At 36.1% G+C, this 18,584-nt stretch overlaps 1 protein-coding gene across 4 annotated transcripts in view; it reads left to right on the top strand.

The window, feature by feature from the left end:
* Positions 1-18,584, top strand: part of LOC131041143 (CBBY-like protein) — a 222,487-nt gene that overhangs the window by 18,168 nt on the left and 185,735 nt on the right. For all 4 annotated transcript variants that reach the window (XR_009104974.2, XM_057974142.2, XM_057974126.2 and 1 more), the window contains exons 2-4: positions 10,176-10,225; positions 10,545-10,608; positions 10,960-11,008. Coding sequence is in view for 3 of the 4 variants with exons in the window: in XM_057974142.2 (XP_057830125.2) it covers positions 10,176-10,225; positions 10,545-10,608; positions 10,960-11,008 (163 nt within the window). In the remaining variant the exon portion in view is untranslated. The remainder of the gene's footprint in view (positions 1-10,175; positions 10,226-10,544; positions 10,609-10,959; positions 11,009-18,584) is intronic.

Genomic DNA, 18,584 nt, shown 5'->3' with positions numbered 1-18,584 from the left:
AGAACTACCTTGAAATTAGGGTGGAATTAGAATGTTGGATTGAGGAAATATGTAGTTTCCTATAGGGGCTTGTGAAGTTGAAGGTGCCATCATCTATAAGTGATTTTCCTAATGGGGTGATACTTATCTTCAATTCCTACATAAATGGATCTAATGGCCTCTTTGGCCCTGTCCATGCCATCATATATGTAGCCCATTGCGAGCTTCTCCCCATCACCAACTTGTAGGAGAATCACTAAAGGCTCTTGGAATGGCAATTATTGTTAAATATTAACATAAGTAAGTGTGAACGAAAACAAGCAAATACAGTAAAATTATGAATACAAACATAATGTAGGATTATATTTACCTCTGCAATCTCCACAATCGGTACCCAGAAGCCTTGTTCATCAAAAATCCAATTTGCCACATCAAACCTTGCATTGGTCTTAGCATATGATGAGGAGGTCCATTCCTCACTAACTAACATGTGCCTCAAAGCTCCCTTTGCTTGAAGCAAAGGTTTTAATGTGACAATTAGTTGCAAATTGGGTTATTCCAAGAGGAGCCAACTCCTTTTGTGTGAATTGTTTCATTAGATTGAGGGCCCACGTGTGATTGTACGTGAATTTAAAAATGTTTTTTGCTATCTCCATACATGCTTTGATCCATGTAATCTTGCCAAGATTCCCAATATGAGGCCAAGGCAATGAGCAACACAAGGAGTCCAAAATAGTGATGTGTGCCTATCCATGAGTAGTCTACCTGCAATAACATGATTTGCTGCATTATTTGTAACTACTTACACCACATTCTCCTCACCCACCTCAGCCAACACTCCCTCCAAAGCTTCGCAAAGGAATTTAACATTTCTAGTGTTTCTTAAAGCTCAATAGATTTGATGAACATTGTGCCACTGAGAAAGAAACAAAATCAATGATTCAATAAAGCAGATATAAAATTCTTAATCGCTAAATCAATGCATTTCAGGAAGAACAATTACCTGAGGAAGAAACAATAAGATTTAGCAATGTTTTATTTCTTCTACCCATCCAACCATTAGTCATGATAGTGCAATCCTTCTTCCTCCATATCTCTTGTTGCTCCTCTATTGTGGCTTTCACATCAACCATCTTTTGTGACAAAATGGGGCCCTTTATCTCCTCATCATTAGGGGCTTTGAACCTTGTCCCGCAAACAATAATGGGATCAACCATGTTTTGCTAATAAGGAGACCTAACATAAATAAATAAAATAAAATAAGTATTGTAAATTGGAGAGTTTAAATTTGAATTCGCCATACCTTTAATATAAAAATTCAAGAGATAAAGACTAAAGCTATATATATATATAAAATTACTTGGCTGCTTTGAATAGAATCGAGCAATAGAGCCAAAAGTCTCCAATTGCATTTTAGCTGCATCATGTTTATCTTTGTTCCAATCCGTGCTCTCAAGGGATGGTTGGGAATCTGGAGTGGCGCATATAAAAATATATGAATCTAACTTAGATGCATGAACTTTGGGCCCAATGCTAACACTGCCACTACCACTAACAATAGCACTAGCACTACCAACACTTGAAGATAGAGGAAATGGAGGAATGGAAGAAGGTTCTCTAGTTTCACCAATGACTATCATCTCTTCTCTTTGCCTCTTTTTAGTTCTTGTGTAATTTCCCCATTTTTATGCCATCTTGTCCTGCGAGCATTGGCCATTATTTAGGGTTTTCCGTAGGTTTTGACATGCGTTGAGAAGGTTCCAATGTTCTTGGTGAGCTTAGTTCTCAAATTTAGTGGGTTTCAACAACAAATGCTATTTATAGTAAGTGCTAGCATGGCACCGATCTTATTGGGTTTGTTCTCTCTGGTCCTCAAATAACACTGTTATTTATTGTAAGTGCTTCCATGGCACCGATTTTATGGGTTTTTCTAGGTTTGTTCTCTTTGCTCCTCATAGAACACTACTATTAATAGTAAGTGGTTGCATGGCACAGATTTTTTTTTAGTTTTTATGGGTTTGTTCTCTTTGGTTTTCAGAGAACATTGCTAATTATAGTATGTGTTCATATCGGCATTGGTTATCATCTTTCAGCTTCAATTGGTTTTGGCATGTTCAATTCTTCGTTTCGGGTGCCTTGGCGAGTTTCCCTAAGGTGATGGAAAGTATTTTAATATTTTCACTTAAGTGTTTTAAAACTGACTTTTCAATATTCAACTTAAGTGATTAATATTTTGAAAAGTGTGTCTCCAAGTGGGATGCTTAGATTATGAGAGACAAAAGTTGTTTATAAAAGGTTATAAGGGGGTCTTTTTTGAGGGAATATAATATTCAAATATTTGAAATGCCCTAATTTTCCCCGCCAAGCTCTATATGTTGGGGTTTGGGCTCTCATTTTGGCATTCTGAGTTTGCTCACCTATTGAAATGCCGTTGAAATGAAGTTTGAGAGTTCTTGGGATTGTTGAGTACAAAAACCCTTTGCAATTTGTTTGGTTTCGGTGGTACAAGATCTGCCCTAGCTGGTTATTGGTTTTGGTCAGAGAATACGTTGATTTGCTAAGTTTTGGTGAAAATGAAGATTTATGAGGTTTTTTGATTGGGTTTTCTGAGTTTTGTTGTGTTTAGTGGATTTTGGGAGCAGTGTTCAAATTTAGAGAGTTTTGGGTGAATTTTTCTAGTTTGGTGGTACACTTTCAGCTATCTCAAAATCCTCGTTTTTGCTCATTTCTCTTAAAGGAATTGGTTTTGGCCTCAAATCATAGCTGGCTGCTAACAGCAGTGGCACTATTATTACAGTTCTGTCATATCTGAAAGCTATTCCATTTATGTATTAAGCCAAGTGAACAAAGTGAATAAACAATGTTATTGTTGAATGTTTAATGTATTTGTTTATCATTCCTTTATGCACTATGATTGATAATGCATTAAAAACAAATGAATGAAATTTGAAAAAAACCAATCAGCAAACTGTTGCATATCCATTTATTGTCATCATGCAAATTGCAAGCAATTTCCAAACAAAAAAATCAGGGGTATCCATTGCATCTTTTCGCTTCTCAAAGGTTTCTAATTTAACTTGCACTTCACGCATAACCTTAGCAGACATTTTTGGGCATGGATTAACGTCTCGGCATGGTATATGTGTAAAATGGTATTTTAATTTGTTAATGCTTCTCCCAAGAAGAGTTGTTTTGCAATGGAAACAAGTTACCTCTCCTTTCTTTTGCCAATGGATACCATGTTTCCAACAATGGTCCCTTCTAATTGGGGTTCGAGACATAGTGAATCATGATAAAGACAATTTATAAATCTAAAGAATGCTGCAATAACATATAAATATAATTTTTTCAACATTTATGGTTTATAATTAAACTAATTTAAAAAAATCTAAGGTTTGCAACTATAAAACTATTTTTTTTTTTTTTAAACAAAAACACCTAGGATTTTCAACAAAAAAATTAAACACATCTAGGGTTTGTTCTTTGGTTCATTAAAACAAAATAGAAAAAAGAAAAAATAAATGTAAAAGAGAAAATATGCTTTTGTTAAAAGAAGAAAAAAAAAACTTTTTAAAATACAATCTTACCTCTTAAATCTTGCTTGAGATCAGTGGTGAGTTTATCCCAATCCTTAGTAGACTACTCTAGATGCACCAAAAGTAGCTACAAACTGCCATTTGATTCAACCATTGATTTTTTCTCAATCTCCTTGCTGTTTTCCCTTCAAGGCAATCCAATTTTGGCTCAAAACTCTCTATTTTTCTTCTCCTTTGGCTTGAAAATGAAATGAAGTTGTTAGACACAATGCACCACTGAGAGGGGGAGGGGGTGAATCAGTGGTTCTCAAATCTTTTCCCTTTAGCAACCCTATGTGAGCATACCGGTTCCTTGATTTAACTCAATGCAGACTTACCGGTTAGGGAGGAGACTAACTTAAATGCAAACACACTCACAAGGGGACATCACATAACACCAGCATATATGAAGAAAACCTAAGATGGGAAAAACCTCGGTGAGCAATGTTGCTAGAGTCTACTGCTCCAATCTAACCTCACAATAAAACACAGTTACAAAGTTTAGGGCACCAATCCAAGGAGCACCAACCCCTGATTTTAGGGCACCAACCCAAGGAGATACAACCCTTGCATCGAGCTACAACTTAGTGTTCACAATGTAAACATCAAATACATCAGTGGTTATCTTGTTACAAGTGAATCTTGCAACCATTATATATATCTTACTCTATTGGTGAGATACCTTCTCTGCTTCACCGACTCACTTCTCTGCTGCTCTTCACCTGCTGCTTCTCTGTTGGTAAGTCTTACTAGTTTATCTCTCTTCAGTACTGCTCTCACTGAATCTCCTCCTCACTGCTCTGCTCTTCACCGATTCTACTCTCTGCCAGTTCTCTGTTTATCTTTTCTACCACCTCCTTCCCTTCTGCACTGTCGGTATGAACACTATTGGTTCTTCTCTCCAACCGGTTGAATGCTTCAACCATGTTCTCTCACTCCCACTCTCTTCATAGATGCTCGTTGAGCACTTGGCTGATTTGCTCTTACTTGTAGAAGTCTTCAACTTCGCAATCACACAATATTCTACTATTCAACAGCTCTAAACAATCTCTTTGGCCTTCATACTTATAGCCCAGACTTCCCGCCAAAAACCAATTCAAAATCTGGATGGTTAGGGTTTTCTCACCATCCTCAAGGCAAGCCAAATCCAATAAGATCTTGCTCGATCTGATCTTCCTGACATCCAACTGCACAAGTCTGCTATCAACGCGCCTTCCAGAACATGCCTTCCATCTTCAGCAACGTGCAAACAATTTGTCGGCATACATCTTGGTCAATCACCATTTATGCCTCTACTGTTTCCTTCTCGAGGTCTTCTAATAGTTTGATCTTTTTGCTTTGATTCAGGCGCCAACAACTCCTTGATTCTTCTCTGTTGTTCATTCTCCCTCAAGCCACACGCTTTTGACCCGATCCACAAATCATGGGATCCACTTTCAGTGCACACCTGTCGAGATACCTAACTCCACATGACACTTCACCAACCTCTGCGAGCTTGCCACCTTGATCCCATGTGGCATCCACATCAACCATCTGTTAACTTAACTTTTTCATTCGGTCCAAATAGGATCATCGATCAACCACCCTACCGGTACCTCTTCTCTTCCGGTTTGCTAACCCAGTCGGTCTTACTTACTGTACCGGTTACCTCATCATATCTGCCCTTATCTTGAACTATCGATGGAACTCTCAAACCGGTCTCCAGATAGGTAAATCCAAAATATGCTCATTCCCACAAGTGGGAAGTCTTCTGCATCTGCACCTTGCTTATATAACCGGTGGACTTACATACCGGTTACCACTCTTGATGACACCATGTCATCAACCTTCACAAGACTCCATCTTCAATCAGGTCTTTCTACTTCAGATTGCATCTGCTTGGTCTTGCCTTTCTTCCTGATCGATCTTGTTCATTCCTCTACCGGTTTGTCAAGGTGACAAACACTTCACACTTCTCTCTCCAAACTATAATGCACTCAATTCATAATAGGAGATAAGCTCCACTTACTTGGTGGAGTAACACCATCTGCTTTCTGCCATATACTCATGTGACTTCCCTGTTTATACAACATCTCTTCAAACAGGCACATGTGATATGAAGTGAGCACATTCATTGTCAGTCATTGCTTCTCATGATGACTGCATCTTCATCTGATGGGAGTCCTGCTATGCTGCAACCTCTCAGCATTCCGGTTCATTCTTCTCTTCTAGTGTTGATGTGGTTCAGCTAACATTCTGCCTCTTCATCACAAACAATCACTCAAACACCTTGCCCATTTGTCATCACATCACTTGCCAGTTGACATACTTTATTTACCATTACCGGTGTTCTGCAACACAAGGTGATATGCAAGATATCTCATCCTATCACATCCTGTACTTCTCCATAGCAGTGTTGCACATACATTTCTACTACCGGTGGTCATCCTATACCGGTTGACATCACTAACAATACAATGCCAACAAAAATTTCTTTTAGGGTGTAGGAAACAAATATAAGACAAACATTTTATTGAGTTGCTTTTTTTGTTTAATGTTTTTGATTTACTCATGGCCGAGTCTTTTCATCAGGACTTGTGAGTCTAGTGTTACCCAGCTGCCGAGTCTCCTAGACTCGTCTGAGGTCACTGGCCTCGAGACTCACCGAGTCTGGGCAATTCTTGTAACTTTGCATGAAACAATAATGGCCCATGCAAGTTTTAGGTGCTAGATTTCCTATCTTTTAACTTTTTCAATTTGGTCATTCACTTATCCCTATATCTTTAATATATATGTTTTTTTTTCTTCAACACAAATTTTACAAAAGTATTATCCTATGATTTCATAGCACTTCATGAATGACATACATATTCCATAGTGTGTAGTCACCTATTGTCAACTTTATCTATTAACTCAAAATAGATTCTAAGATGATAATCATGCATTTCAGCTTCCATGACTATCCTCTCTTCATATATTAATTAAACACAATTTGAATGGCAACAAGTAGACAGTTACAGTCCAAGGGGTTGAGTTTATTTGGTTGAAACATTGTGTTCTCATTATGGAGGCTCAAGTTTAAATCTCTAGAGGGACATCTAATGTGAAATTCTAAGTTGTGACTTGTGGCCTCTCATTGTTGGCTTCTAGTGTGGATGTACTATTTAACGTGGATTTCTAAGTTGTGACTCTTTTTTATTCCATTGTTAGCTTTTAGTATGGATAACTAACTTGTTATCTAATTTTAATGCTCGAAAGGAGCTTAGTATTGGCCTCATTAGTGTTTGTAAGGAGCTAAGTATTAGTTTCATTAATGGTCTCATTTGCAATTAGTTGCTTGCATGAGCCAAATTCATAAATTTCTGTCACAACCCGTGTAGGGTGTTAGCTAAAGTCTATAAATTTTTGGGATTACTCACATTCTTTCTAATCACTAAGATTCCATGGTAGGCAAGGTGAAATCATATAGAGGTAGATTGAGGATAGAAAAATATTGCAAGAAAGATATTGGTGGCTAGCCAACCAATTGCAATCAATGAGTAGATGCAAGAGCCACTAGCATATTACAAGGAAAATCCGACAAAGCCAAATTGGTTGATTGTAGGTGAATCTGATCAATGCCAAACAGGTTATCAATTCAATGCCAAATTTGGTGGATGGTGAAATGAAGTGGTTTTAGCGATGAATCATCTAGGACCTTACAATCAAATGGATCCAGTAGTAGACCGTCTAGGATCTTCAACAATATAAATCAAAATTACTGGCACTAAACCATCCAATGTCACAACAAAAATGATTATTGTTTTTCAGCAATCACAATCAGGCATTTTGTCAAATAGTTATCTAGTATTCAGAAATTTTGGCATTTCATAGATGAAAGAAAATGCAAGAAATAAGTTTACCCAGTTATAAGTGCTTCAGAAAGATTTGATGCTTGATCTACAATGCCGGTCTGCAGGTCTGAAGTATCATATAGTCTTCAGCTTAACAAAGTTTAACAGATATAGCACCTCCAAATAAGGATGCACTTGCTGTTGAAATGATACATCTTCAAAAAGAAAACAAGGGTATTGCAGCAACCTGAAGTAATGGTCTGAAGTTCACCAAAAATGAGTGTAAACTGAATAATTTATTTCCATGCCAAGGTTTTGCTGTAATCAAAACAGTAGGTAATATTAATCAAAATCAAAACCAAAACTCATGCCAAAATCCCATCGCTCAAAGATGACACCCAGTTCTGAAAAGAGCAGCCAGAATCATGGTGTAAGGTGTACAGACAAGAAATTGTACAAACTTGTCAATAACAATATTGTGCTGAAGGTTTAATGTAGCTGGGCGATTGAAATAATAGGTAAACAGTTTCCAGGAATCACTAACTGTGGTTCCATAAAAATGTATGGTCATAATGGTGACTGGTAACACAACGTTTAGTCAAACAAATGATGCCCAGGAAAAGATAGAATGGCCTGAATAATAGAGCAGCCAAAAAACAAATAACAGTAGATATTCTTTGAAATCAACCAAATATATTTTTCATAAACAGCTATTATTCACCTCAGGTTCCAAACTTGAACAAGATATGCAGGTTAAGACCTTGTCAAGATAGTATGGCCAGATTTGTCACAAAGCTGTTGCAAAAAAATTCATAACTATACAGCCAAACTGAAGATTATGCTCAAAGATTATTATCATAATCCAAGACCAATAATAGCATCAAAAACATTATCAAATTTAAAGCTCAAATCATATATATCCTTCAGCAATCTTATGAAAGAGAATCTGTGTTGTATGGCCAGGCCTCGAAGGTATGGCCTGCAGCTGGAAAACTCAACAAAATATACTAAAATATTTATTAGAAATATATATGTCATTCATCTCCAAAGTCTTAGAAGAAACTTTGCACCAAAACCACAACTGCAAACTATGGAAACTTCTCACAAAAGTGGAGCACTGAAATCAAGAACTGATCTAAGCACACTGTCAATCCTTGTATGGAACTGCATTGAACAAGGAGGGTTTTTGTCCTCAAAGCTTTAAAAATCTAAAGGATTCTTGTTCTCAGAAAGAGAAGGAGAAAACATGTTCATGCTTGAGAAAATGAAATTGTTTCAAAAGCATGTAGAGGCCTTTAAACAACACTCATATTTATAACTTACTTTTAGGAAATAAAAAAATATTATTTCCTTTTTGATAATAATCTCAAAATTATGAAAATTTAATAAACTATTTTTCCCTTTTTGCCCCATCGGCCTTGCTAACAATTTATTTAATCACTTATAACTTTTATTTAAATTGTCTTTTAATTTTTACTTTTTCAATAACTTAAATATTTATGAAGCAATTTAATCATCTCTTTTTAAATAATTAATATAAGCCGTCTTTTAATATAACGATATTTTTTGACAACTTAATTTTTTTCTTAAAGGGATAAATACTTTGTCCCGGAGCAATGAGCCAGTGAGCTCACAAACGGGGACCTCTCCCCAATATAGACATCCAACAATAGCACCCCAGGAGGGTTTGAATCTTGATGCAGGAACAACACTGCCACAACTCAACCATCACACCATGCCAATACTGGCTAACAACTTAATTTAGCTATTTAATCAATTCCATAATTTCAAATAAGGGGACATGAAAACTTCAAATAAAATAAAAAAGCAGACAATTATCCCTAAATAGAGTTAATATCACTTTGAGTCACTCAAGTAGGGATTTTGGACAAGTCCAAATTTTAAATCAATTTTGTTACCTTAGATTAATACTATCAATAAAGTGTTTATATGCTGCCCTTCCAGATAGGTGTTTTCTTGGTATAGTTCAGATATGTCACCAAAATAGTCAGGGTGTGTATCTCAGTAAGGCTCAAGTTCAGTACAAGAATATAGCGGATATATTCTCAATAAATAATCTGAGTTGTAGTCTGCAAAAAAATGAAAAACAATAAGATTCGGAAATGAATAAGAAACATCTTTAGCTCCTGTGGAGACAGGTGAGGCACTTTTCCTCTTACATACACTATGCATTGTTGATTCATTTTTGTGAAATTTTATTTGAATTATATGTTTTATGATAGTTTTTTTTTTCATATATATTAATTTATATATTTCATTATTCATAATTCATATACCATATTCCAGTTTTATTGTATCCAGGGCTGTATCAGATTCTGTACCCATTTCTGTGTCCATGTATCATATATGGAAAGGCTTTGTGAGTTCATACTAGAGGAAAGCAGACTGTGAGATGCCACACAAACTGCTGGGATACAGTCAGGAAAACTTCCAACAAAACGCTTAGATTACTGTAAAAATCTTCTCTGTTTTCATAAATGTCTTTTTTAGAATACTACATTATTTATAAACCTCACATCCATTATGAATAATGATTCAAAGCACGCAAAGATGTTGTAATAACTCAATTAACTTTTCACTCTTGACTCATAGATTGAGTAATGATGATTTTAATCTTGATTTTTCTTAGCATGCTGAAACAGTGAAACTTGAGCCATACTCTTTTAATTTTTTGTTCCATCACTAACATGAATATTTTTCCATTATGAACACATTTATGAAACATCTTGTGCTTCCAGTTGTCAAAAACTATGTTTAATACAGATACTATTACTGTTTTACTTTTCAGGGTCATTGCTGATGACACCTTCTCAGGCAATCGCCATGCATTCAATGTAGGTAGGTCCAAAATTAATTTGGTAACTTGTAAATATAGGTATTGTTTTTAATATTTTTTCACAGTTCATTTTGTTCCTTCTTCAGCTATATACAAAAGGTTAAACGAATAAAAATGAAAGTAAAAAGAAAAGAAATGCATACAGAGAAAAAAAGGTAAAGGCTCTGAGCAGAATGAATGGATATTTAGAATAGAACAGAAATATGCTTTTTTCTTTGCATTAGAAGATCAAATGGATTAAATTCCAGGAATTAGTAAGTTGTTGTGTGGGTCAGATGTCATGTGCTAAGACTATGCACTTTTTGGCTTTGTGAATGCCAGCTTTTCAGAAACTAGGATTGGACTGTGCCAATTGGACGCGTCCAGTTTATATGGACCTACTAAGGTATGACATCCAAATGTTTTATCATCCTTTAACATGTTCCTTTCTGACTTGCTTTTTTGATATTATTAATAATTACATATCTATTGAATTTAGTTTATGCTTATAAATTTATAATCTTGGTTATATTAAGTGCTCAGTTGTATGTGAAAGTCAAATCAAAGGCCTTTGTCCATTTTAAGGGGTTTGTTTAAATTATTTTTTAAGATTGAAATCAAATTTCTTGTTTTTTATTAACTTTATACCATTTATTTTGACATATTTCTGAGAAATACTAGGAATGTGGAATCCATTTGTTGTAGATTGCAGCTTGTGAAGTGTTGTCTTATTGCAGTTTCCTCTGGATTTTTGCAGGAAAGCAGGTGGAGATGATGAAAGGATGCTATATTTGTTTTTCGAAAGGGTATGTCTTTGTATGCACTCCATTTGTGTTCTTACCTTGTGTTGCATTTAATAACTATACAAGGACACTCAAAGTTTCAGCACACTATTATTATTTGTGAGTATATTTACTATTTTCTCCTGGGTTTATTAATTAGCAGCCTAAATTTTACTACCCTGCCAAAATTATGGTTGTATAGAATCTAGATAATTTTATGAAGTAGCTAATATTTTAATTTGACCCTTTGGACTATTGCTTTGAGCACATAACATATTGGTCTTTTAAACAAGGGATTTATTTTGTATATTGTTTCAAGTTTTTAAAATAATGCTACTTTTTTTTTGAGACTATTATTAGAATATCAAAAACCACTGGTGATGTTTGCCCACAGCCTAGAGGTGGCAAACATAAAAGCTACCTTTTTTTGTTGAATATAGAGTAAATACAAAACTTTTAATGTCATGATGGTGTTGATGTCAAACAAAAGCTATATGTCCATTGTCAATATCAGCAAGAACCTCCCCACCCAACACATAGATAGTGGCAAAACTGCCACATGTCCGAGTGAATGCAAGAGCCATAGTTGTAAACTCGGACTCAACAATCACATGACAGGCCCAAATTTTTTTAGAACTTGGCACTCGGCAAAAACTTGTGGAAAATCTTGGCAATAACTCAGAAATTTTATCAAACATTTTAAAATTAAAATACATAATTTTAAAAAAATATTCTTAATTACATAGTACTAAATTTGTAGAACATATTATTAATTTCTATCATATATAAATTAAAATTATAGTTTAATATATATCATAGAACCTAGTGGGGTTTAGGGGCAACACCTTTCATGGGGGTCTAGGGGCAACGTTTCCAATGGAATTGAGGGGCAAAACCCCCAATGGATTCAAAGGGGCAAAACCACCAAGCCCAAATTAAGGCCTTTGAAACCACATAAATCTTCATGGTGCATACCATTTAAACAATTTTATTTTTTTAACATTAGGTGAAAAAAACAAATTCATATTCTTTCAAGTGAGTTTTTCATGAAAAATTGCAAGTTTTTAGTGAGTTTATTTTGCGAGTAACTTGCTAGGACTTTTTGCTTGTGAGTTCTCGCAAGTTTTGCAACTATGGCTAGAACTATCATCTATTGAATATTCATGGTAGACTGTTTAGTAGGCGCTTGAGGTGAATAAAGCACATGGCTATAGCATCAAAGCACACCTTGATATTTTTTTTTTGATAAATAAAGCACACCTTGATGTTATCACAATGATATACCATATTATTATTCATCTTTGGTTCTATAGGAAGGGTATTTTTTACCACTATAGTTGCCTAAAGTACATAGTTGTAGTCAGCTAAATAAATAATTGTTATGTATTGTATTTGAGACTGTTCCACGGCCGTTGGGGATGGGGAGACGGGGGGATGTGGGGATGAACTTTGGGGACAGGGGGACAAAGGAAAAAGTTTGGGGGATGGGTTTCGGGGACGGGGGGACTTGGGCCTGGCAAGGGGGAAACGCGTTTCTGTGGAACAATGATTTGAGATGATTAGTTCCCAACTACTTGTGGGTTGGTTGTAGTTTGCAGTTTTACCATAGTTAATAAATAATGTTTTGTTAACTAATAATTGGCGATGTAAGGACATTTGTTCCGAGTAGTTGTTGGTAGTTGTCGACGGTTGGCAAACTTAACCAACCACTAGGTACTATATGTACTTCATGGTTGTCTTGGAAATTATTATTGATTGTACACATTACATTTTGGAAAAAAAGATACATTTTTTTGGCCATGTCCTAATGTTTATTATTTCTATGTTATATTGCTATATGATACGTTTCTGTCTATTGTTTACTCTACATAAACTAAACTAGTTCCCTATGGGAGTAAATATTTTGGTGCTGTTGTTGATACAAACTTGGACATCTAAGCCATAGAGACGCAGCATGGTGACAGGCAGTTTGGCATTGTAATGGGCTGACCATTCGACCAGGAAATACTAGAAACTATCGAAGAAGAGGAAGGGACAATTGAGGACAAAGTGACAAAGGATCTGGTATACCTGTGGGAAGTATCTGTCAATTAGTACGTTTGCAGGGAGGCTCTCCAGCGAGAGGTCCTTGAGAGCATCATTCGTGATGACCTAATAGTGAATGACATGGTTGACTGCCTTCTCCGCTTCTCCGAAGACTCCCAAGGCTGTTCGCACGAAACTTGATTGACCTTCAAGAGGTGTAGGAAGATAGGGACTGAGAGCAGCGTTGACAACAAATACTATGACAGGAAAGGAACCAGAGGGAGGAAGAGTGTGACACAAGAAGGCATTGTACCTTCAACAATTAATGCTCCTATGGCAGTACAAGGAAAGGAACCAGAGGGAGGAAGAGTGTGACACAAGAAGGCGTTGTACCTTCAACAATTAATGCTCCTATGGTCGACTAAGGAAAGAAGACATACTACCAATAGACGAGAGGAGGGAGATGGATCTCTCTGGCTTAAAGAGCAAAGTGAACAACAACGGCGGATACGGAGAATTGTTAAGGAATCATAGAGTCCAACAAGGAGTAGAAGTTAGAGTGTTAGCCAAAGCCATAGTTAGGAGAGACAACCGTGCGATGAAGGGGATGCAAGGCCTCGTACATGGAGCGAGTGTTAGGAAGTTGCCAGGAACCTACCACTCCAGGATGAGTAGATGAAGACCTTGCGGACCAAGTAGCCAACCAGTGATGGTATGATGAAAGAATAAGTATCGGTAGATTACTGAGAGGGGGGGTGAATTAGTAAACTGAAAAACTGATACAAACTCCCAAACTCAAAATAAACTTATCAACAAATAACTCCGTCAAGATAATATCTCAAAGAGTACTCAACATCAACCAACATTAACCAACATCAACCGGTTTGACTGTTATACCAACTTAACAGTAAACAACTTCAATCTTGTAAACATCAACAATGCCTAATCATATGTCAACATATTCATCTCTCAATGCTTCTAGTATCATGCCATATCAGAATAGTTAAGTATTTAATCAAATCAACAAATAAGATCATAACCACAAAAACATTCACCACTTGACACAAATATTTATACGTGGAAAACCCAAATAGGTAAAAACCATGGTGAGATGAGACTCACAAGGATAGCTATCTGAACTCTTCTGAAGTTCCCCCTGTTAGGAGCCAAGCCTGTTAAAGCTTTTACAATAAGTCCTGTTAAGAACTGGTTCTGTTAGGAATCACCCGGTTAGGGGATTTACAAATATGCCTCGATGAAAAGCCTAATACCCTATTAGGAGTAACCTCGGTAGAGGGTTTCAGAATCCAAACTAATGTACCGCCTTGTTAGAGGATTTAGAAAGTAACCAAGCTTGTTAGAGCTTACCTGATTAAGGGATTTCAATTCTGCTGTAATTGTTAGAAAACAATAGGTTTTCTTGATCTGTTGGAATAGCACTACATCTGCTTGATCAGATCCTTCTTAAGCTTCAATCTGCCTTTACTCAAATTGCAGATCCATCCACCGGTTTGGCAACCACACACTCAACTGGTTTCTGCCAATCTTGCCAACTTTGCCAACTCTTAACAAAACAATATCATTGACCTTAAATACAAAATCAATTAGGTCGGTAATACAACAAAAACCTAATTCTCATCATTGAGATTACAAACAAGTCGGTACAATCTTGACCATTAGAAATCATAACAATCTCTTCACATTCTTCAAGAAAATTCCAACCGCTCCATGATCACCGCTTCATCGGACTTGTAACACGTCACGCGCTATGCATTTGATGCAATCCACTTTGCTCCTTTCCAAGACAATCAAGCAAACGCGCCAAATCAATCTGAACTTATCCTCATACAATGATCACACGTGTCTCCATCATTACTGCTCAACATTAGCTCTTAAACCAACAAACTTGATCGGTTAGGGTTTATCAAAAAACAACTGGTAGGGTTTGCCGGTTACATAACATAGAAAGGTTTAACCCTTTACACCGTTTCAACTTACAAACTACCATATACCGGTTTACAACATCTTCCTCAAAGTTTATCATACCTGTTACAAGACAATAGCAATAACAACAATAACATCAACAATATCATGAATACCATTCACCGGTTCAATTGACATCAATGACTACATATCATTAATGCAATCTATATGCAAAATGCCAACAATCTTCCCCTTTGGCATTGATGGCAATACAAATATCAACGCTTCTGATTGCTGGTGTGGATTGGTATGATAACCCCTGCGTTATCACCTGATGTAAAGTTATGTAATAATATTAAAGGATATGGATCGAGTAAATAAGATTATTGCAAATACATGATTAATACGATAATATAAGTATTATATTAAATAGAGGAAATATATTTATATAATAAAGGAAAGTATTATTTAATATGTAATATATTTAAATATATACATATAATGAAAGAAGTGTTATTTTATTATTTTAAATGTATAACAAATGAAGTGTTGTTTACTATACATATATATATAATAACAAAAGGCAAACATTATTTATTTAAATACATCTTAAAAAGCAAAACAAACAATATGATTAAACGGACTAACAAGGCCCCCCTCGAATCACCCCGCACAAAGAGGTGCGACGGTAATTGCAGCCCACCGCACCCCTTCATGCAGAAGGGGATCGTGGAGGGTTACAACCCTTCATGAGGCATTAAAAGGGAAGCAGCCGCAGCAGTGAAAGGAGGAGAATGGGCACGGGAGGTAGAGGAGTGTGAACAGGAATTCTGCTGCAAGCAAACAGGTAAGGGGTAAATATTACCATATACTAAGGATGTAATCAAGTAGTATATATATGTCATGGAATATAGGCAAGGTCAACCTTAATGTTAATTATTGTTTGTTCTAAAAGAATGCAAATAATTAATATTATAATATAAATAATTAATGGATGTAAATAATGAATATTATAATAAATGCATTAATCTAATAGATAGGTAGTGAAGGGGAATAATTAATGTAGTTAATGTATATATAATATTTATGTTAATAAATGCTTTAATGAAAGGATTTCGAATATTAAGGAATATATATTAATGCTTAGTTAAAATATATGTGAATATGGGTTAATGAATGTTTTAAGGAATATATGGCAAAAAATACATGTTAAATCAGGAATATGAACATATGGAATAGAGAATAGGAAAATATTAATGAAAGGCAAAAATATATTATCACATTATGGAAACTATAGGGAGGAAACTTCCTTAGTTTAAGGGAGGGATTATGCTAATCCCTAGGGCAGTATATACTGATTATTGATATGCATATGTATGGCTTGGTTGATTAAGTTCAATAAAGAGGAGATGGATCTGGCCAGTCCACTCTGAGGACTTGGGTGATGGGATGCATCACCCAAGGCAAGGAATGAACACATGGTCTTCCTTGGATGGCTTGGGTGTAAGAGATTACACCCAAGACAAGAATCGAATTAACCTTCGATTTCCTGGAGGGCTTGGATGTAAGAAATTACATTCAAGACAGGATTCGAATTCACCTTCGACTTCCTGGAGGGCTTGGAACCAAGATGGGTTCCAAGAAGGCGAGCTTCACGGCCGTCTAAGGACATACTTTGTATGGCATTCGTATCCTTTTTATTAAATTAAAAATATGATTATGTTAATTAAGTAATTTAAAGCTAGATTGCAATTTAGATTAGTTATATATTTATATGCCATTTGTAGTCTGACAATTTGTTTTGCTAGATAGTGATCCCTAACTAGTGGGGACATTACAATTGGTGAATATGAATCCTGGTTTACATTACCAAGTATTAACCATGCTCTGTCTGTCTTCAGCCTGCCGCTGATTCACCTAATCAGATACATAATTCTTCTCCCCCTTTGACAACAATGCCAAATTGAAAGTAAAACATGTAATTCCAAATAATCACTGTGCATCAACATACTACAACTTGATGCTCCCCCTGTGGAATACATCCACTCCAAAAACATCAATCCATGTAAGATTCTGCAAGTAACTTAGGGACTGATGCAATCAACATCATGTTCAACTGACCTCATGAAGAGGGACAACCCCCAACTGACTTCTAAGATACTCAAATGTAGTCTTAGGCAGAGATTTGGTAAAAATATCTGCAAGTTGCTCCTTGGTAGAAACATGCTCTAAGACAACATCTTTACTTTGAACTTTTTCCCTCAAAAAGTGATACTTCAATTCAACGTGCTTAGTCCTTGCGTGTAAAACAGGATTCTTAGAAATATTAATTGCACTTGTATTATCACACAAAATCTTTATAGGTTTTGAGATCTTCATCTTAAAACCTTCCAAAATGTGCCTCATCCAAATAGCTTGTGTGCAATTCATATAAGCTGCTACATACTTAGCTTCCGCAGTAGATTGTGAAGTACAACTCTGCTTTTTACTACTCCATGAAACTAGCCTTCCTCCTAGAAAGAATGCTCCATCGGTAGTACTCTTCCGGTCATCAATATTTCCTGCCCAATCAGAATCAGTGTATGCCTTCAAATCAAAATTTCCTCCATATGGATACCATAACCCATAGTCAACGATACCTTTCAGATATCTAAAAATTCTCTTGGTTGCTATCAGATGTGCTTCCTTTGGATTTTTCTGAAATCTAGCAACTATACCAACTGCATGGGCAATATCCAGTCGACTGTGAACAACATATTGTAATTTGCCAATCATTGTCCTGTATTCCCTTTCATCTACAGACTTGGATGCATCTTCCTTGGACAACTTACAACATGTAACCATTGGAGTTCCAACTGGTTTACAGTCACTCATGCCAAAAGTCTTCAAAACTTCTTTCGCATACTTAGATTGAGTAATTAAAATACCATTCTTCATCTGCTGTATCTGCAAGCCTATGAAAATTTTTATTTCCCCTACTAATGACATTTCAAACTCATTCTTCATTTCATCTGCAAAACTGTTCCTCATGACATCATTACCTCCAAATATAATGTCATCAACAAATACTTCACTGACCAGTATTTTATCTCCCTCAGACTTGAGATAAATGTTGCTGTCATCATTGGTTCTTGCAAAGCCTATCTTTATCAGATGTGTATGAAGCCGTTCATACCATGCTCTGGGTGCCTGCTTTAATCCATATAAATCTTTATGCAATCTGCATACCATGTCTTCCTTATCTATCAAAGCATGACTATCAGGCTACTCTATATAAACCTCTTCTTCCAATATCCCATTCAAAAATGTAGACTTAACATCCATCTGGTAGACCTTGAACTTCTTATGGGCTGCAAATGCAAGTAATGTTCTAACTCCTTCTAGTCTTGCTACTGGTGCAAAAGTTTCTCCATAATCCTCTCCTTCTTGAGGATAACCCTTGAAAACTAGTCTTGCCTTGTTGCAAAATACAACACCATCTTCATTTAACTTGTTTCTGAACACCCATTTAGTACCTATGACATTCTTGTTTACCGGTTGGGGTACCAGGGTCCAAGTGTTGTTCTTCTCAATTTGATCCAATTCTTCTTCCATTGCTTTCACCCAATGATCATCACCAAATGCCTCCTTAGCACTTCTTGGTTCAATTGTG

The sequence above is a fragment of the Cryptomeria japonica genome, chromosome 11 (assembly GCF_030272615.1).
Source record: "Cryptomeria japonica chromosome 11, Sugi_1.0, whole genome shotgun sequence".
Classification (NCBI taxonomy): Eukaryota; Viridiplantae; Streptophyta; class Pinopsida; order Cupressales; family Cupressaceae; genus Cryptomeria; species Cryptomeria japonica.
Note: the sequence above shows the minus strand (reverse complement) of the source record. Positions and strands in the feature narration are given on the sequence as shown.